At 44.0% G+C, this 20,359-nt stretch overlaps 1 protein-coding gene across 1 annotated transcript; it reads right to left on the bottom strand.

Annotated features, from left to right (window-relative positions):
• Positions 1-3,004: 3,004 nt before the first annotated feature.
• Positions 3,005-20,125, bottom strand: FAM83F (family with sequence similarity 83 member F). The gene is made up of 5 exons (XM_030960549.1): positions 19,577-20,125; positions 15,786-15,953; positions 9,362-9,483; positions 8,085-8,797; positions 3,005-3,298 (listed from the first exon to the last, which is right to left on the bottom strand). Exons 1-5 carry the CDS (start codon positions 20,030-20,032, stop codon positions 3,234-3,236), a joined length of 1,524 nt encoding a protein of 507 aa, XP_030816409.1. The 5' UTR covers positions 20,033-20,125; the 3' UTR covers positions 3,005-3,233.
• Positions 20,126-20,359: the final 234 nt, after the last annotated feature.

The following is a 20,359-nucleotide window of genomic DNA, read 5'->3' as shown; positions in this document are numbered from 1 at the left end:
GGGGACATCTTGGGCAAGCACCAAATGACAGCTTGTTTGAAGACTGCTGTACCTTCAACCTCTGCTGGCAGACTTCCAACACAATTACTAAGCACTGCTCTTTGCCCCTCTGACCCCCAGCACCACCAACCACATTTTATCTGGAGAGCAAGATAAATTCATTTCACAGATCACAGCCCCAGGTTTCTAGCACTCATCAAGAACCACAAGTAGCAAAAACTAGTCAAAATAAATGTGGTAACCTCACACAGACTCACTTCTGTTGCCATAGGAGCAGGTAAATAGCCCAAGTTCAGCAGATTTTATCTTCAGGGAAGAACTAGTTCCACCAGAGCCTGAAGCCTCCACTCTGGATCAACAAGGCTGTATGCGTCCTCAGAGTCATGGTGAGTTTAAGGAGCAGATTTATATCATGCAAAAAGCAAGTTTGTTCTCTCAAATTAAGTAATTAAGCAGTGTGTGATAAGCCTAAGGAATTCTACTAGCCCCTGGAGTCAAGGCATGAGACTGACTTCCATGGAAAGAATCTGAAAACAAGTGAACATTACCTTTCAGGAACTGGTGTGGCAACCGAGAAGACAAGCAGATGAGAGACTTTCTCTGGAAAGGATATCCTGTGAGTTGACAGGCTAAAGAAAAGAGCTCTGACATCCACCATAGGGAAGAGAAAGTAAAGCACACTAATGCGTAAGCACAGAAGGAAAGGAAGGACAAGTGAAATCAGCCTCTTGGACTACTTGTGAAGTCACCCAGGATGAAGCAACAAGGAGATAAAGGACTTCCTGGAAAACCTGACCATATGTATCAACATGGTGCTAATTAGTTAATTAACCTATTGCACAATTAAAAAAATAAATATTTTAAAAGCTTGGGAGGAAAAGGAAGCACCAGATGACACTGTTCTTTCCAGAACAAAAAGTGGAACAACATCAGCCTAATAAATTTATATCTGATCTTCGCTAACAAAGTGAAATAAATACAAGGAGAGAAAAAAAGTGTCCCAAATGTCTGCAGAGTGGTAAACAAAATATGGCAAAATCATACCACTTTCAAGAATCCTGCAAACACAGTGAGTAGCTTTAGGCACATGAGCTACACACACGAAGCCAACAGGATAACTCAGCTATCACATCACTTCTACATCCAAGTGGTGGTGTCACTTCCAACACCTCTTTTTTCTCCCATTACCAGGAACAATTTTATGAAACACTGCTCATAATATGAGCTGACAGACCCAGCTGTAAAACTACAGCTCATTCCCAGAAAGCTATATAGAATATATTATATAGACTAGCAAGCATTTAACCCATGGAATGAGGATGAGTATGTTTAACAGAGGGCACAATACCTTTAGTATTTTACCATCTCAAGACATTCTGCAGGGTAAATAGAGTAAAATGGACCTGCTTGCCATTCAAATTAAATATATTTGAAGGAAAAGTAATTAATCAATTAGGGAATCAATCAATTGCATTTTACCATTAACTACAGACAGCTGTTGGAGTGTAACAACCTCTACTGCAACCCAGCGCCTGAAAGAGTCTTTCGATCAGCTGCTTCTGTGTTGGGAGTGCATCAATTGCCTTTGCTATGAATTTGTTGGGCAGCTAAAAACCCAGATGGTTTCTCTAAACAAAAAGCAGGAAAACGAAACCTGTGTTTTTCTGATGTTCAAATATTTTTTTGGCAAGTAGGCATGTTAGTTTTCGGGTCTCTTCTAATAACTGGGATCTAATTTTTTTAGGTATCACCAGAGGATTTACTTATGACAGCAGGATATGTAATTTAAATGGCAAGAAAGCAGAGTGAAATGTCAATCTGCCCACTGTAGAGACAAAAACAATCTGTTTATCCACTCTGTTAGTGAGCAGAAGTGGAAAAATGATAGTGAACAAGAGGACAGAAATGCCAGTCAGATCCCATAGTAGCTAGGAGGTAGTCATCAAGGAAACCATTAAAATAGCCTGACGACAGTTCTTTTTTTGTACATGCATTGAATTTAGGGTTTGTTACCACAGAACACTTTAGAGGCCAAAAGTAAAAAAGGATTTTTAGAAAAGGACAAGTACATTCATTAAGACCAGGTCCAGAAGGAACTGCCAGAAAGCTGAGAAAGTCCATAGACTGCTGGAATGGTGTCAGAGAAAGATCTCTGTATATACAAGCCTTGTATTTTATGCTTCTGTGATCACCTGTTACAGGCTATTCCCAGAGGCAGAACAGCAGATTAGATGGCCTTTGGTCTGATTGCACACAATGCTTCTTATGGATCAAAGCTCTCAATTTTAGCATGATTTAGATTCTGGAAAGGTTAACTTAAAAAAAAAAAAAAAGGGCATTTGAAAAGCTTGAAAAGCTTGCATGCCTCCTCTACTTCCTCTTTCAACCCTCAAAGATGTGCTCCTTAATCATTCAGTTTCAAGGAATGGTAAAAGTATTGCTGCATTAGCAATAACGAGGATTTGATCACAGCCCCTGAAGTCTGTGTTATTGCTCCCAGATCCTGCCCAGGCCCCTTATCAGGCATTTATCCTGACCCAGTCCCAAGTGTATGTTAAACACTGCCCTATATTTAATTTTTCCTCTTTGCCACATTCTTGCTAAATCACTTTGTTCGACTGCTACATCTGTGACATGAAACAGCTCCGATACTGCTCTGTAGGTTACTGTTGGCTAAACCCTTCTCCTGCCTGGGCCAGTGACAACAGGAATCTACAGGAAGACTCCTTATGGACAAAGGATTGCTCCACTGTCTGTAAACATCCTTATTTCACCCAGAATTTGCCACTTCAATTGGATTCAGCCTTACAGCCAGTCAGATCAATACATTTGTGCAGTGCAGCAGAGTAAACAATGCAACACAGTGATTCCAAGTCTGCAGCCAGACAGACTGAAGTAGCAGCACAAGTAAGTCAGAAAATTTCCTGCATTTCTCTGGGCACAGAGCAAGCTCTGAGACCAGTCATCACAGTTGTTTTTATATACAAAATATGTGTGCACATAGACATATGGACTAATACATTCATCACTAACCCTCATTTAAGGGACCAACTATCCAAAGTCTGCTCATCACCCAGTAAATGTGCTTTAGCCAGGGGTGCCAGATGCATCCAGGACCTGCAGTGGCTTTGCAGATCACTGCATGAGGATATGGCTGTAGGTTCAAAGTCAATCAAGAATTTACTGTTCCAGCTTGTGATTCAGTCTTTAGTTCTCCAGACAATCCTTCCCAATCAAGATAACACACAGGTAGATTGTTTGTTTTTATCACTCATAGTGGAGTTTGCATTCAGGTTACCTGGAACGAAAAGAAGTTAAAGTAGTGTTAATGTTAAGTAAATAAGCCCTGGATAAAGTTTGGACTCATGCTTCACTCTCATTTTTTACTATACACCTTGTGTTAGACCTACATTATTCTGCACTCTCTCATGGCTTTTTTTCTGCTGCAGTGAAATGAAGAAACATTAAAATAAGATCAAATGCAGAGTATATTGTAGAGAAAACCACTGGAGAAGTATTTCTAGGCTTTGGCTTGTACCCAGTCCAGCTTCATTAGGTCCCAGCTGGCACTGATAAATAGTCTGGTCATGCCTTGGGTGAGAAGTTTTCCAAAGAGTGACGTATGGGAAAAAACCCTGAAAACCCAAGGTCATCTCATTCATTTGATACACACACACATTCTCAGCAGAGGTTTTTTTCACATTTTGTTTCAAACATCTCTAGTGCCAGTGTTTCTACCACTGCCTTTGCAAGACAAATCCCAAGGCCTCAAGGTCTCTCACTAAAGTGGCAGAGTATGCTGCCTCCAGTTTTTTATAATCCTAGGTTTTTTCACTGTTTACTCTATGAATTTCTTCTGCTCCCAGTATCTGTACCTTTCAATGCTTGCACTTCTGTCTGGTGTCCATCATTACAGCCAGATGTTGATCTGGATGCCCCAGGACATCTGTTTCAAGCACTGTACAAAAGTGTGCTCAGAGGCTTTTGCAAGTAAGGGAGCTCATCTGAGCTCAGTAAAGCTTGCATGACTCTGGCCCAGGGCAGCAGGGACTGACAGGGGCTGCCACATGGCTTGGAATCACTCTGAACACAGGCAGGCCCCACTCATGTATTTGTACAGAAGAAAGGTACATGTGCATCTCCCAAGCACTTGGACCCAGATGCCAGCTCAGAGCGAAAACAGAGAGTGAAAACTGGCACAGGTCATGGTGACATGCTACTGAGAAGTCTCAGCCTTGCTAAGTTTAGGGAGCATTCAACCCAGGCACTGCCTCTGAATTGGACTTCAAGTAAATAATTTTTAATATCACTCTCTTGCTTGTGGGTATTTGATCAATGCTGTCCTTACCTGTAGGTGATGGGGAAGAGAAGAGCTCTCTTTTCTCCCCCTCCTTCTCTCCACTTTCTTCCACACTGCATCTTCTGGATGTTCACCTGGGAGGTTGCACTGCACCCTGTCCTCACTTCTGTGGCTGCTCTGTGTGCTACTGCCTCCCCGCTACAGCTCCCCGTAGCATTTCATTCTACCTGTCCCTCTCTGACACATCCTGCATGTTAGTGTTATCATTACTCCTATCTCCTCCCCACCCCTCTTTCCTTCCCTATCTGTATCACATTCAAGACACTCATGCTTTTTTGAAAGATGTCTGTGCTTCTCTGCTTAATTTCAACTCCCAGCCCTTTTATTCTTGTCACTTTCTACTCTTGTCTTCTGACCTTTTTCTACATATCCCACTACAGTTAGAGCAAACATCCTCCTTTTATGTACCCAACAATGTTTCCCTCTTTCTCTTTAAAAAAGAGGCTGAAAATTCCAGTTAGCACCCTTCCTTGATCTCACTTTGGCTGAAAAACGCTGGTGATAACTAGGCAGCTATTTCAATGCCTTTGCAGTGCCCAGCGTAAATTCCATTTCTTGTTGTAAGAAGCACACAAAACTGAAACACAAAATTCTTCTACTAAGTATGTGTATTTTGCAACCACTGCTCATGAGGAATGAAGTTGATGCATGGAGCACCTCAGGACAGCAGACCCTTCTGAGCAAGCCCACTTTGCTTCTTCCAAAGGAGAACACTAACCAAAAAGTCTGCACCTTCTGAAGGCACACAGCTTTCAGACTTTTGCAGTATTTCCCAGAAACTGCACACAGAAGTCACTGTCTCTGCTGACCACAGTCTGCCCAGCACCAGCTTAAAATTAACAAGATTCTGGTCAGGTTCAGAGCTGCTCTTATGTTCCTCAGCAGGCAACAGTGAAATCCAAGGGTTCTGTTAATTTCATGATGTGGTTTGAGAAAACCTTTTAAGACAATGTACAACTTGCCATGTGCTAGGACAACACCTCAGGGTGTTAATTCAGATACTTAGTTTGGGACATTACTTTCAATCTGGAGCCCTTGTATTTTCCAGACTCCCAATTCTGACTCATAGGAATCCTCTTCTAGCCTGTAAAAGCTGCATCAGATTTTCAGACTCCATCACAGCACACACTTCCATCATTTCCCTTCCCAGCTCAGATTCTCTTCATCACCATTTGCTCCTACAAGACTGAATCTGACTTTTAGCCTGCTTGAATAATGTCTTTCAACTACTCTGTGAGCTACTCGGGTGTGGATCTGGTCTCTCCATGCATTTGCAAGGTGGGATGTGTCTCTGTGGTGCTAGAGAATTAATAGTGACTTTGGAGGATGTGTGCACAGGCAGGCCCATGGGGCTGAAGTGTGCTGTTTAATCTTTACAAAAACTAAGGGCAGCTATTTCAAACCATGAAGCTCTGAATAATTGCATCCTAACCTGCCTGCATACCAAGTACCCTCTCTTTCATTTCCACTTCTTACCTCCCTCCTGTCACCCAGAATATCACAGCACCAGTTTTTACTAGTTTTGCTCAAAGACAACTTAAACTTTTAAAACTAAGTCAGCCCTAAAGTTACCCAAGAACAAAGTGTCTCCTATCTTTATACTGAGGCTGGGACTCTATTCCATGGATGTGTTTAAGAATTTTTTATTAAATCCTTTTCTGTTCCTCATGAGTCTCCATCTATCTAATGTGCCCTCTACCATCTCCGTTCATATGCCACTTTGGGACTATTAGACTAGAGAAGTGTTCTCTCACAAGAAGGTGATTTATTTCAAAAGCAACTCACAATCCATGATCTTCCTTCAGCCTCTGATGACAACAGATGGACAAAGTCTACTTACACCCTACTTCAAAAGCTATGGAGTCTGCCACTGTCACCATGAACAGGCATTCTCAATTTACATAAACCAAAAATACTAGCAAGGACTCACTGGAAAGATTTACCAGGTCAGAAAAAGCACAGGGGGAAGACTGGCGTGCTGGACCTCAGCATCTTCCCTGGACCTGTTCTCAATTCTTCCTTCCCCCTTACTGAAAGAGTTGGCAGTCTGCAGGAATTAACAGTGGCAATAAATAAAACCTGAACATAATAGCATGGTAATGTATTTGTGGAAATGGTCTAGACCAAGCATCAGACTGTCTGGCACAGATCCACTGTTTTAGGAGGAACAGGGACATCCCTGCTGCCTGGATGGTGCAATGCCCCAGCGGGGTGCAGTGCCCCACTGTCCAGCCAAAGGCATCAACCTCTCGTGCCTTAAGCTGGGCCTGATTTCATCAGGACATTGTGGGAATGCCAGGCTGGCTGCTTTGAAACAGGTGACAGTGAGAATCTCTGATACTGCAAAGTGCTGATGAATCAGAGATGACACAATTCTCTCCTTCTGTCACTAGAGGGTAGTGCAAGCACTCAGCTCCATTCCTGCGAGTGGAAATGCCCATACATCTCCCCACAGGTCCTCACCGATTTTGCTTTTCCTGGCTTTGAGGAATAGGGCCCACCAGCACATAATGTCTGTGCTCAAGACTTACTTGGAGAGAGGACCTCTTTAGACCAGGGTTTACTTCTCCCTCCCCAAATGCAGATTCTAAAATGGATTTACTACAGTCTTAAATAAGTTAGCCATTCCTTCTTATAATTCCTTGTTCTTGTGTTCATTTAGCATTTTTGAGTCTGTCCTTCATTTAGCCAGAAATATTTCCAGGAACCTAATTAATCATTGTTGTTGACCATCCCAATACCTTGCTTTTCTTCTTGGTACCAAAAGAACATCTTTCCATTTCACATCACAGTAACTGCAAAGGAATTCAGTCTCTCTACATCTGCATTTTGCATTCATCAGAGCACAGAATGGTCTCTGGCCAGACAAGTGGAGGAAAAATTTTCTCCTTGCAATTAGTTTATTTTTCTGATGGTGCAGGATGTATTGACACTCAAAACAGCTCACTGAGAGGAAGACAACCAGGATGGATAGTCCAAAGATTTACTTCAATCTCACAAAACATGTAAAATGTTGGGGAGTAGCTATGAACCCATAACCCATTAGAAATCTTTATCATTTGTATCTTCAACTGACTGAAGCCTTCGAAGGACTTAATGAAAATATCAATCATGCATTAGCAAAGAAAGAAAAGCTGAGCTCTAGTGACCTACTTCTTTGTAGCTTCTATTTTCATGACCTTCTCCTTCATTTCAGAAGGTGGTAAAGGAGCACATTAAAAAGACTTGCACCCGTTCCTTCAATCCTTGTGCCCTCACCTCAACATAAACACATTTTCCTCTTTTCTCCACCAGGAATTTGTCACAGGAAATATACCTGCCTAAACTCTAATGACAAAAGGAAGGGATTACACTGAATATCTGTCTGTGACCTGCTAGCCACTACGATAGAGAACACAGTGCTGCTGTTTATTAGGCAAATGCACTTCATGGACTGAGCACTGTTTTACACAAGGCAATGTTCACCTTTCTCTCCCTTTGCTGCTCAAAAGTATGAGAAACATCCACATGAGAAGTACCAACCATACAGTAAGACTGCCATTAAATTGCTTCCAACTTATATTGCCTGTATCTTTTGATACAACTTCTACCCTTTGTTCTTGTTCATTTTGATTCAGAACGAGAAGATCTACTCACAGGTGCCTATAGTGGGTATGTTTGCATCAATCAGCCAAGCTCAGAGCAAGGGACACAGAAAGCAGAGTATGCTGGTAAAAGGTTTTACCTGAGTTACCTCCAGTGCTCCGAACACTAGCGTGGCCAATGCTGAGCCTCTCATATTCCAGTTTCATGTTCCCAAGGTCTTCTCCTGAATGTCCTTCACTGGCAAAAGAATTGGCCTCGATGCTTGAGCCTGGAGAGCGCTTGGCCTTGCGACTGAAAAGCCCACTGGCAAACCGCTTCCCTTGCTTTGCATTGCCCTGTGCATCTTCCTTCTTTATGTCACGAATGGACTCTCTGGATTTGGATTTATTTTTCAGGTCCATGTGGAGCCGGGACAACAGTTTCTGGGGGCTCCGATTCAGCTTGTTCAAGTTTTCCAGAGGTGGATCTATTTCTGGGAACACTTGCTCCAATGTGACTAAGTCATTCAGGAACTGATTTAACCGTTTCTTTGACTCACTTGTTTCCTCCTTTTCCATGTTCCCCTGATGGTCTTGCCTGTGCCGTGAAGCCCAGAGCATCATATCACCACGGGCTGCCCCTGCTACTAAACCATACTTTGGGTTAATGAACTTCCGAGCCACGGTGGAGGAATGAAAGCCTGGCTTCCCAATTCCAAGGAGGAACGGGTTAGCAATGTCCAGTTCCTTGTATAAATTAACTTCCTCTGAGATGGCGTAGAGCTCACGAAACTCAATGTCAAACATCTCCACGTGCTGTCCTGTCAAGACTAGCAGGATGTTTCTGTCAATGTGAGATGAAGTCCATGTGAAGCTAAGAGGAGGAAACAGAACCAACATTAGATTTTGGGGTGCATACTTGACCCAGCCCACCTAACAAAACCTAAGACACTACAGGGGAATATGTAGCATTATGCCATTTGCCCTTATATTCTTAGCCAGATGGGCCCAATAGATACATGACACAACATTATTGTTCTTCTTTAGACACATAGACCAGATTTGGGAGAAAAGGCCCTGAAACTCTGAAAGATCCTTTTATAAAAGCAGCACTGAATCAACTGGAATTTCTGGACTGAAAACCTCAGTGAAGAGAACTGAGTACAGAGACTGGTGGGGAGTTCCTTGCAGACCCCTTCCTGATGCAGTGTGGAACTGCCTCTAGCCCTCTGAAAAGGTCTGCCAGCATGGGTATGTTCCATTCTCTGAAGAAGGGCTCTATGCCACCTTCTCTGTTGTCCCACTCCAGTTTCTACAGGTGCCACACAGATTACAGAAGCTGGGATAGAAAGGGGGTGACAAGTGAAGAAGACTCTCAAGCAAAATAATGACCATTCTTCAAATAAGTGCCTTAATGCCTTAAACAAGAGCAACCCACCTGTATGATCCAGTGGCCACCTTTTCACCATCCACCATCAGGAATCGGGATGCCAGTGTGCCTTTGATCTTCCCTGATGGCATGTAGAACCCAACTCCTGTCACAGAGCGTATGCGGACATTCTAACAGGGAGGTGAAAAGACAAAACGTCACAATAAATAGGGCAGAAAATTACATAATTGCCAGCTCCAAGTGTTAAGATGTCATTTACATTGCCTCACTACTTCTGGGACTACAGCTCATTTTGTATCAGCCACCAGAAGGGCTGCCAAAGGAAAGCATAGTGCTGTAAGTCCTGTTGTCATCCCCTGTCTACACAGATCACTCCTCTCCATCTTGGACAGTTTATAGCTGTCCAAGGGGTCAGCATCATCAAAACCCTGCCTGCCGTCTTCAGGTATTCACTTTAGCCACTGGCAAGACAATGCTTTCAGATAAATGTCTCTACTAATGTCCTGAACAGATCAGCGAAGAACAATTTCTGAAGATGAGGAAGGAGAATCTTTTCATAAAATGAATGGAAGTAGTTAAAAAGAGAATGCTTCTCCCCAAACCTCACATCTCACACGCTTTTGTCAGCAAACCTACAAGTAAACAAAGCACTACCAGACACAGAAAAACCACAAAGTTAGGGTTACATGATTTTCAACAATAGTACCTGTGCATACTATAAGGATATATTTGCACATTGGGCTGAGTGTTACTCTGCTCATGGGTCCTGGCTGCACAAGGCTGAATGCCCAAAGTGTCTAACATGAAACATTCCCCCTCTCTTCTCCCCAAATCCAAAAACATTGAATGTCAGTATAAGTTTGGAGCAAATTATCTTGTCACTCTGACACACAAATCCAGACAATTTTCCTCATTCCACCATATTTTTATGTAAGGATTCCTTAAGAATGAAAAGCTAAAAGGCACTGTGAACTGGAGTCATAAATCCAGTGCTGGGAGTCAGACAGTCCCGGGCATAATTGCAGTTCTGATACTGCTCCCTGTGATGTTCTGGGAAAGTCAATTCACCTTAGCTTCATTCTTCCCCATCTGCAGAGCAGAAGAATCAGGAGGATTTGGCTAATGCTAGCACAGCCTCAGATCCCACAAAGAGCTAAGTCTTATTACTATAAACCTCACCAACAGCTTAAATACTGATAGGTTATAGAAATCAGCATGCAGGAATGAGCGATTAAAAGAATGCAGATTTCTTTCAAAAGCTGTTTTTCTGAATACAACTCCTGCCTTTTGAAACTGCTGCTATTTCCCCCACTAGAACACAGCAGTGGAAATACAAATTCTGACTAACAGTAACTGATGATAGCTCTGTTTTGCATTCAGCTGTTGCTTGATCTGTCTGGAGTCCTGTGTGGGCATTAGCTAATTAATGCTCCCAACACTGCTGAAAGTATTATTACCCCATTTTAAAGATGAGGAGCCTAAGACAGAAAAAGATGAAGTGGCTTGCCCAAGGCCTAGCAGTGAGTCATATGTATGGGATGCTGAAGACAGGTTGGGCAGAGCACAGGAGAAATGGTGCCCTTTCCAGTAATTAAAATAACATTTGAATTTGGCTGGCTGATCACCTGAAATATTTTTTTCCCTTGCTGATTAATGTTGGATGTGGGATTTGCCAAATCACGCTTTGCTGACTGCACAAGACAAGAAGTCAGTCAACAGCTCTGATGTGATACCTATTCCTGTGAATCAAGAATTATCAGCCTGTGTGAGCAGAAAGTTTCCCAGCATATAACAGCGTGGATCTTATTGTGCTTGTATGTTCTATCACCTTCTTTTGGTGGAAAGAAAGCACACTTGAACTTCTGCAGTAACTGAGCTGTATGTAACACTTAGAAAGGCGCAGAGGGGATAGAACTGAACAGCTGAGCGCATAAACCTCCTTGAATAAAATAGGTACAGAAGTGCATTAATACATCTTGAAATGCAGAAAACAAGCACAGAGTCATATAAACATCAAGTCACTTAACAGGTTATTTGTATACAATTTTCTGCCTTGAAGGATCTTGGAACATTTGTAGACTGCTAAGTCAAGCTACAGAGGAAGAATGAGACTGGGTGCATGTACCAAAGACTGCACAATAACAAAAGAGGAGAGACAAATATAAATGAAGTGAGATTGCAGACATTTTCAGAGGGCACTAGAGTTACAGTAGTAACAAATATTTTGAGTAGAGGACCAGTTAGCTCACCAGATAGAAGTGACATCTCTAGATCTGTACTGTTGCAGAAGCCTGCTTAAGGTTTGTTCTGTAATATCCTGGCCTATGGGAGATGCAGTCTGCATTAAATTTCTATATTTCCTTTCCACAGACTTGCACCACTCCTCACCACAAGCAGTGACTAACATCTCCCTGGCTACAACTCAATATGACTGGTAACAGTCAAGCCTGACAGAGCATCCTAATACAAATAGTAAGGAACTGGTCTTCCTTGCTTTATTGTGACACTTTCAAACCTCACTCTGAATCCACAGAAAGCTAAATCAGACCCAATTTAGAAAGTCAGTAGTGCTGTGACTGACTTGACAGACCTAGGCCGTGGTGCTTACAAACTGGGGCTGAGAAGGGGGAATACACAAGACAGACCCTAAAGGGATGTGTTGTAACTGCTTCCACCAGAGAATCCTATGTGTACCTTCCTTCTTAGAACTGGGAAATCCTCTGTTTGCCCTGGACAGTTTTGGAGAGGGCATGGTTATTCATAAAATAGTGTAACTTGAAAGTATTCAGGTAGAACAGGATGGAATGCAGCTAGCTGGGACATGGTCTGCCAAGATAATTACTGAGTATTATCTGTGTCTTTACAAAAAGAGAGCCTTGCAAGCTCCCATTCTCAGAAAGTCACAAGTACTCTAGAAGAATACTCCAGCAGAACATTAAAAAACCAACAGCACTGCTTCGCATCACATTCTGCCCCTCCTTCATCTCAGATAGGAGTCAATGTCGAAACCCATAAAATACTGAAATGAAATTCCAAAAGTTTCTTAGGCAGAAGCTTTTCAGACTTTCTGAAGTGAAAGGAGAAACTTCTTACATGTCAGGAAAATGAATGTAAAAATAAATGTGAAGGTGAACTTCCTGCAGATAAATCATTCCCTGGGCTTGCGTGAACTCTAGGAGAATTCTCTGTCGTTGGGCAGGAGTGTCTTGTTACTGTGGTTGGGATTAACAGAAACATGAGGACAAAAACCACCTATCTAAAATCTGGTGAGAACATTCACCCTCAGGTCCTGAAAAAAGAGGAATTTCAGAGGGGCTATGAATTCAGTGTCTATGAGAACTCTGATTCACTGTGATCTCTGTAGAACACTCTTGTGTCAAACATAACAGAAGTCTGACAAACCATGTCCTGTAGGTTCAGGAAGCCATATGACTCACACACACAAGACATGCTCTTATGAACAACCCATGAATGTTCTGATGATTGAATTTAAATACATTTCTGGTGAACTCTGGCCTTCAGACAAAAATTGAGGTTTTCTCATTTCATGCTTGGAGTTGGTTAAGAACTTTTACTCTTTGCAGGGTGAGGCACTGTCTTCCTACAGCAGTTTCCCTCCCATGAGACTGTCAGCAGATCATGATACCTTGCCATCTCTACAAAAAGAATACAATAGCCAGGAATTTTGTGAAAATGTCCATCGCTGTACATAGACAAAGGGTAAAACCCAGTGTTAACAGTAAACCTCCCTGTATTAGGACTGTTGAAGCATTCACTTTGCATTGGATGAACAGGGCAATGGGACCAAAAGGGCAGAAAACACAGAACAAAATGAGTATCTGGTGGTGACAGAAGACAGAATAAACATTATGACCCTGCAGTTCACGGCACTGCATCATCTCTCTCCCCCTGGGATCAGAACTTGTCTCTAAACCTAAGAGTTATATTTCATATGGCTGCAACTTCCTGAGAAAAAAAGCCATCCTCTGTACCTCACACAAGCATTCCAAAGGAAAGGTGGGCAGAAGGGCAGGAAAGAAGAGTATGCAACTCCTTTGCTGGCAAACTATGTCTGGTGAAAACTGTTAAAAATCTTCTAGAATAAAGCAAAATGGTAATTCGAAATGGAGAAAACATTTTCCCTGCTGCTAAAAATCTGTAGAAGAAACTCAGACATCAAAGCAGATGTCAGGAGAAATACAGTAGATAAGAAATGGGTGAATGATAGTGTTTCCTCAGCAGTTTCAGTACCCTCTGCAATCAAACAACGTGGGACAAAATTATTCTGCTGATCAACACTGGAGGCCCAGTTTGCTTTCTTGCTTTAAATCTGGATCTTCAACCCTTGGCACATTACACCAAAGAGGAAGAGGTGGGGGGAGTCCTCACGGGGAAACCTTAACCTTGCTGGACCTTCCTTGGGTATCCAAAGCCTGTTGCCAGGGAAATCCCTACATGATGGTTTCTGCTCCACTGACCCAAGCAGCAGCATAGGCATGTCCAAAGCAGCTCTGGGTGAGATACTAAGAGAACATCTTCCTTGAGAGGCAAATGACTTGTCTCCCCATTCCAGGAAGAATCCCCCTAGAAATTCCATAGAATCATATACAGGAATTAACTCCATTAACTTTAGCAAGACTAAAAAAACACCTAAGCCATACTGGAAAAAAAAAAAGATAACAACCTTCAGGGGCATTTAAGGTCCACTATGAGATACCTGGGAAAAGAGGGGGAAAATTTGAAGGATAGCAATCTGTGGGCTGCAACTTTGCAGAATAGTGAACAACTAGGTCAAAAGATGTTAAAAATTTCTTAGTGGACTTGCTTCAACTCAGCTTGTACTATTTTTAGCTGAAGATGTCTAAAGAAAAACATAGCATGGACTGCCATGAAAGAATGGAATCACAGAAGGGACACAGAAACATCTTCTCCTTCTTTTGATTGCATCAGTTCAAACTGCACCTCCTTAGAGAGAGCCATACAACTAGACTGCTGCAGGACCTAGGCATTGCTGTTGCACATTACTGGGATCACTGGTTTAGGAGTGCCAAGCCTGTGTAGAAGGATAAGAGGATGAGCAGAAGGGGATTGCTTTAGAGACAGAAAAAACAGACTGAAAGGAACTCACCTCTCCAATAGCAACACAACTCTTTCTAAAATGCCAGGGCATCTTTTCATTCCCTCTATCCAGGAGTTAAAATATTGTAGTACTGAAGACATCATTGCTGTACATGATGACACAGTAAGAAAAGTACTGGGAAACTGGTACCAGAGCAGATGGAACTACTGCTGTGATTTCACAGTTATGTACCAAAGAATCACAAGCTTAGGAGACACAATACCACTGGCACTTGAAACACGTCTGTTATAATAAGGTCTGTGTCTTGCTTTCAAAGACACCAGAGGGAAGGAACTTCCACCACTGTTTTGGAAAAAAAGGGAAAACTTCTCAGCTGGATGTCTTTTTTGATGAAACTCAGAGCAGAGTGGTAGTTCACAGGAGAACTCTTCAGATATATGCAGGTAATTTTCATCCAGATTTAAGATGGTTCTCCTAAAATGATTAAGATGAGACTCTATAATCTTCAGAGTTTTTTGAGTTTTGTTTGTGTTTTGGGGTTTTTTTAACTATTAATTGAGTGTTTAAGGAAAATCCACCCCTCCTCCAGGCAAAAAGCACTTTTTCCACCGCCGCTGTACAGAACAGTTGGATCACAAATGGGTGAGTCTGGCATCCCATAGGTTGTTTCCAACCTAGCAACTTTTTTCAGGATTTAGAACAAGTCTGGTAGTAGCAACAGTGACTAAAAAGATGGGGGAAAAAGGAAAGAATACAATACTAACAAGAAATACACAAAGGATTTCAGTCTGTATGTAATGTAGTGAGATTCCTCTGAGGCTGCTTCTGCCAGCCAAGCTAGACTGACTACTCTGCTGTGCTGCATGCACTGTATGAAGGCACACTCTGGTATGGGACTGAGCAGCAGCTGTGGTCCTCAACCCTTAAATTCTCCTTTAAGTCGTCCTAGAGGAGGACTACAAGCTCCTTCACTCCTGGATGATCACTGTTGGGAAGGAAAGTCTTGCTTTCACAGAATTTATGTGTCCTATAAGAGGGATCCATGCAGACAACTCCAAGAGCTACTTGGAACTCTAGTTTGAATCCTCACATGGAAGACCTATAGGAATTTTCTCTGATAATTTTCTCCCCAAACAGGAATTTTTAGGTCACAAGAGCCAGGAAACTACACAGATGCCTGTCTTGGGTGAAAGGCAAAAAAATCCAAATTTTTCCTTTTTCTTTCCTTCTGCATTTTCAAGCCACACTGTTATCCCTCTGTGTTCCACCATTTCTAGTGTTGCGGTACGGAGGAAGAGATGTGTTTGCTGGTCCAAGCAAGTTCCAAGATTCACTCCAACTGCAAAAGGCCAATGACCTGCAGAAGATAATGGTTTATAATGAATACCTTACCCGGATCTGCAAGTCACTGAGGTCAAGGCATCTGCACATTTCCAGGAAGAGCTTGACACCCTCCTCATCCAGGATGATGTAGACTGGGATCCAGCGCTTATACGCTGCGTCGACGATATCGCGGAAGATGTCCCGGTCCGTAAACACATCCATGACCACCGCAATAATCTGGAAACAAGAAGATGGTAGACAGACAACTGAATAAATATTAGGAACTGAAAGGAAGGCCCGTCCCACTGGTGCAAAATAAAGGAGAGCACTGATACCAGTTAATGGAGGAGAAGCCTCCACAGGGAGACAAAAGTACAGGGAGGTACATGCCCAAGCACTACCAATAATTGTAATTTTCTGGGTTAGCTGCTGCACTTTGGAAGGAACTTAGTAAATGTCTATGAGAGTTCTCCTTCTTCCAGACGAAAATTACTTATTTCAGCAGCCTGAGGAATGCCAAAGCCAAATACCTAGTTTTTCCTCTGTATTGAGAAACTTCCATTGTCTCTGTAAGGACTCACTTAAATGAAGTACACTGAAAATAGATTGAAAAAAAACACTGAAAACACAACTTTAACACTTAACCTTAAAGTGTCTAATGGAAGAGTGAATGTGCAGAGGAATCAAGGCCTACATCCTCAGCCACAACACATACTGTAGAAAACAAAAATTCCATTTTCTTTTTTTTTTTTTCCCCAAATCCCTGTGAAAAGCCTGCTCTCGGGGCTGGCTTCTCAAGGAATGATTTGTTTGGCTCACATTTCTCAGAAAGGGACTGGAGTGTATTCAAAATTTGGAGGAAAAATGATCATTCCCTCTCTTTGCATGTATTTTTTTTCTGGTATAAAACTAATCTTTCTTTCCAGGCATAGATTTTACATAAAACAAAAGGTTTCACTGACGTGAGAGACAAGCCTGAACATTTTTAGGATGAGTAACAACAAAACCAAGAAGGTTATGAGTAACTTAAATGCTGATCTTACAGAAAGGGAGAGAAAGACAAAACATGTATCTTTTACACCATTAGAAATACCAATTAATTTTTCTGCCGGAGTTATTCTTCTCAACATTATAAAGATTATCAATGGAGGAAACTAATGTTTTTCTAGTCCCTCTGCATAACATCAGTTTGCCAGGTCAGAGCTGCCAGGCTGACAGTATCCTGGGAATAGAGTTGTCTAAATTTTAATTTCCCAGGTGCTGGGAATCACAGCAATAAGCCCATCTGGGCTGGGGATAGCATATACAGGTGTGAATGGAGCTAAATGCTGAATCACACTGTAGGACTTCCTCCACTTGATGCTTGGAAAAGGTGCAGCTCTCTTGCAGGAGCCCCCTAAGGAAGAGGGAATAATTCTCCCCAGAGGCTTCTTTCCTGTGAAAAATGCCCTTGAACAAATGGCTTTTGGGAAACTGATGCCACAGTAAACATTCCTCACTGCATCTGCTGAATCTCTGCTGAGTCCCTGCTTGTACGGCCAACAACAACCAATACATCTGCTCTGTCAGGCTCCTTCTGTCAACAGTGCTTACACCAGCTTCCCTTTGTTAGAGAAAGAAAAAAGAGCTGACATTGTATTTATGCTCATCATTAACATGTAAGTTCCTGATGGAGGTGAACTGTGCTGGAGCTACATCATACTAAGTCCCACAGTAACTTCTACCAGGCAGGATTTCAGGTCCTGCCTTGGTTCTCCCTTCCCAGCAGGAATGTAACAGGGATGTTACCAGAATCTCTAAAAATTAAAATACAGCAAACTTGTACCACTTTGTTTCTGAACAACCCCATATACAGGCAAATCATAAATAAAGGCATGAACAGTTCATGCATTAACTCAGGCCTGTTATGCTCCCTCTCCCCCCCACACACAGTGGTATGGATGAGCTATTTAGGAGAAAGAATGCCAAATAATATTCATTTGAAGTAAGAACATCCACATAGGGAATGGACAGCAGAAGCAGGAATTTCTTTTCTCTCCATCCCCACCATTTGCAATGAGTGTAACAACTGCAGAAATTACACCCCATCCTGGACAAACCATTAATTGTCTGTACCGGCTTTGCAATGTGAAGGGATGGCTCCCTCCAGGCTGTGGGGCCCTGGGTCAGTCCAGGCTTCTTTCCAACACTGGGGACCACTGAGAACAGCAGTCAAAACTTCCCATGGGCAACACCTGCTGTTGTGTTTGCCATCTCAAACCCCTGTCACAGCTAGGAGCATTCCCAAGCACAGCAAGTCAGAGCATGAGTGTCTACCCCTGCAAGAGGTTTTCCCCATTTCTCTTCCAATCCTATGGATAATAAACTTATCTGTAGGGCCCATAGGTGTGCCTAGCTCTTCACAGGAATTTTAAGATTGGCAAGTTAATGCTTGCTAATCTCATTGCAGCTTGGTAGCTTAATTAACATATGTTTGTAAAATACTCATGATAAGCCACCCACAGACTTGTGCCACATATTACCAGTATCTGTTTAGACCCCCTCTCAGAAAAAAACAAACCAAACAATCCCCCACTCTCATTTGCTGACTACAAAAGCTGCTACCTGGAGTATTTTTTGCCAGGGTGAGCTCAGCTGAACACAATAGGCATGGTTATCTATGAAAAGGACCATTAAACACTCAAATGGCTGTTAAACATGAAACCAGCTTCAGGCTGGGAGGGGCACAGTTTGTCCAGTCAGTGAAAAAATAAAAATCTACAAAGGAATTAATTATTTCTAGGTGCCAGGCACAGCTATGGAAAGAAACAAACTTTCCCAGTTCTTGAACAGTCTCTAGAAGCCTTTGTAGCAGTGCAAGGAGGAGGTGAAGTTGCACTACATCAGAGTGTAAGGATTTTACATCTTCTAAGTGACTGATCACACCAGTCACTGAACAGAATTACAGGGTGTGCACAATTTCTGAGAGCAGGGAGCTGAGAAGATCACCCACCAGATTAATGCCTCTCTGGAAAGTTTTCTGTGTTTCCCGGCAGATTCGGTTTGAACAAGTCTGTAAAAGCGATGCATATAGTGTGTGCCGGCAGAGGGGAACAGGTGGAGGAGGAAATGACTGCTGAATTATAAAGCAGAAAAACCAGAAAGCTGCAAAACTAAGCGCAGGAATGAAGTTTCTTACGCTGTTCTCCCCTTTACCCAAGGGGTGTGTCAGCTCTGACGGAGATCTTTTCCTGGGTGGTCTTCCCCGGGAACTTCACCCACATCCGGGGTGGGTGACGAAAAACCTCGTGATTGCCCCCACCTGTTCAAAGCAAGCTCTTGAAGCATCGTGCCTGGTTTGCTTCCTTGCCAGAGGTGCCCTGTCACCACCAGCAGTCATTTCCAGGGAAAGATAAACGGGAGAAGCAGCCTTATATTTGTCTGCACTTTGTCTACTTGCAGTTCGGGCTGGACGGTGTTGAAATCACAAAAAATAAACCCAAAAAACACCATCCCATAAGGAACACGCTGCCCTGTCTTTAACTAGGGACACCCGCACACACCAGGTAGGGGTGGCTGTAGCAGCATCACGACTTGTCTTCCTCTGAACCCGGGCATGAGGCCGGGACAGGACAAGGCGAACCACGGGTACAGAACCCCAGCTGAGGGGAGGTGGAGAGGGTGCGCAGAGGTTTGACCTCATCACAGGCATTACCTTTGGCAAAGCGTAACACGACTGGCAACGAGGCGCAGGGAAAGCCCTGCCTGATGGACGACGGCCATAGGGCTCTCGCCCGCCTTCCACCCCAATGCCCCGAGCCAGACCCTCGGCCCGGTGAGGGCGGCAGGGCTGGCCCGGCCCGTCGAGGGCCGCTCCGTACCTTCTGCGCCTGCTGGATCATGTCCCGCACCACCTCCTTCAGGTGCGGCGCGCTCTCCTCCTTGCGCGGGTGCGTGAAGAGGGACACCCGGCTGATGCCGCGGTAGAACGTCTTGTCGGTCCAGCCCAAGTCCAGCGGGGGCACCTCGGTGTCCGAGCACTCGGGCCAGTAGGCCAGCGAGAGGGTCTCGCCGCCGGGCCCCCGCGCCACCTTGCCGCCCTCCCGGGGGTCGTCGTAGCCCCGCCAGCCGCCCCTCAGGTCCTGCAGCTCCCGGCCGGAGAGGAAGTCACGGAGCTGCTCCTTCCTCAGCGCCTCCCGGTACGCGGCCTCGCCGCGGGTCACCAGCGCCTCCAGGGCTCGGCGCTGCTCCTCGCTGTAGTAGAAGCGGGCCTGGGCCTCCGTCACCTTCTCGTTGACGTGCAGCTCGTCCAGCAGCAGCACCTGGGACTCCGCCATGCCGCCGGCAGCCCCAGCGCAGCGCCGGCCGGGAGCGAGGGCAGGAGGCTGCGGCGGGAGCTCGCAGAGGCAGGGCCGGGACCGCCTCACCTGGCCTGCCCGAGCCCGCCCCGACGGGTGGGGCGGCCGCTCCCCGGGCCCCGGGGACACGGCTGTCCCCGCCGCCCGGCCCCTCTGCCAGGCTCCTGCGTGACCCCCGGGGCCGGGGCACGAGTTGCGGGGAGAACAATTTCTGCGGAAAGGAGAACAACCTGACCTAAGAGATGCGGGATGCCATGTAAGATAAAGGGAAGAGGGTGGTTATGTGGCGGCCTAAACCGGCTTCGA

Source organism: Camarhynchus parvulus, chromosome 1A (genome assembly GCF_901933205.1).
Source record: "Camarhynchus parvulus chromosome 1A, STF_HiC, whole genome shotgun sequence".
NCBI lineage: Eukaryota > Metazoa > Chordata > Aves > Passeriformes > Thraupidae > Camarhynchus > Camarhynchus parvulus.
Note: the sequence above shows the minus strand (reverse complement) of the source record. Positions and strands in the feature narration are given on the sequence as shown.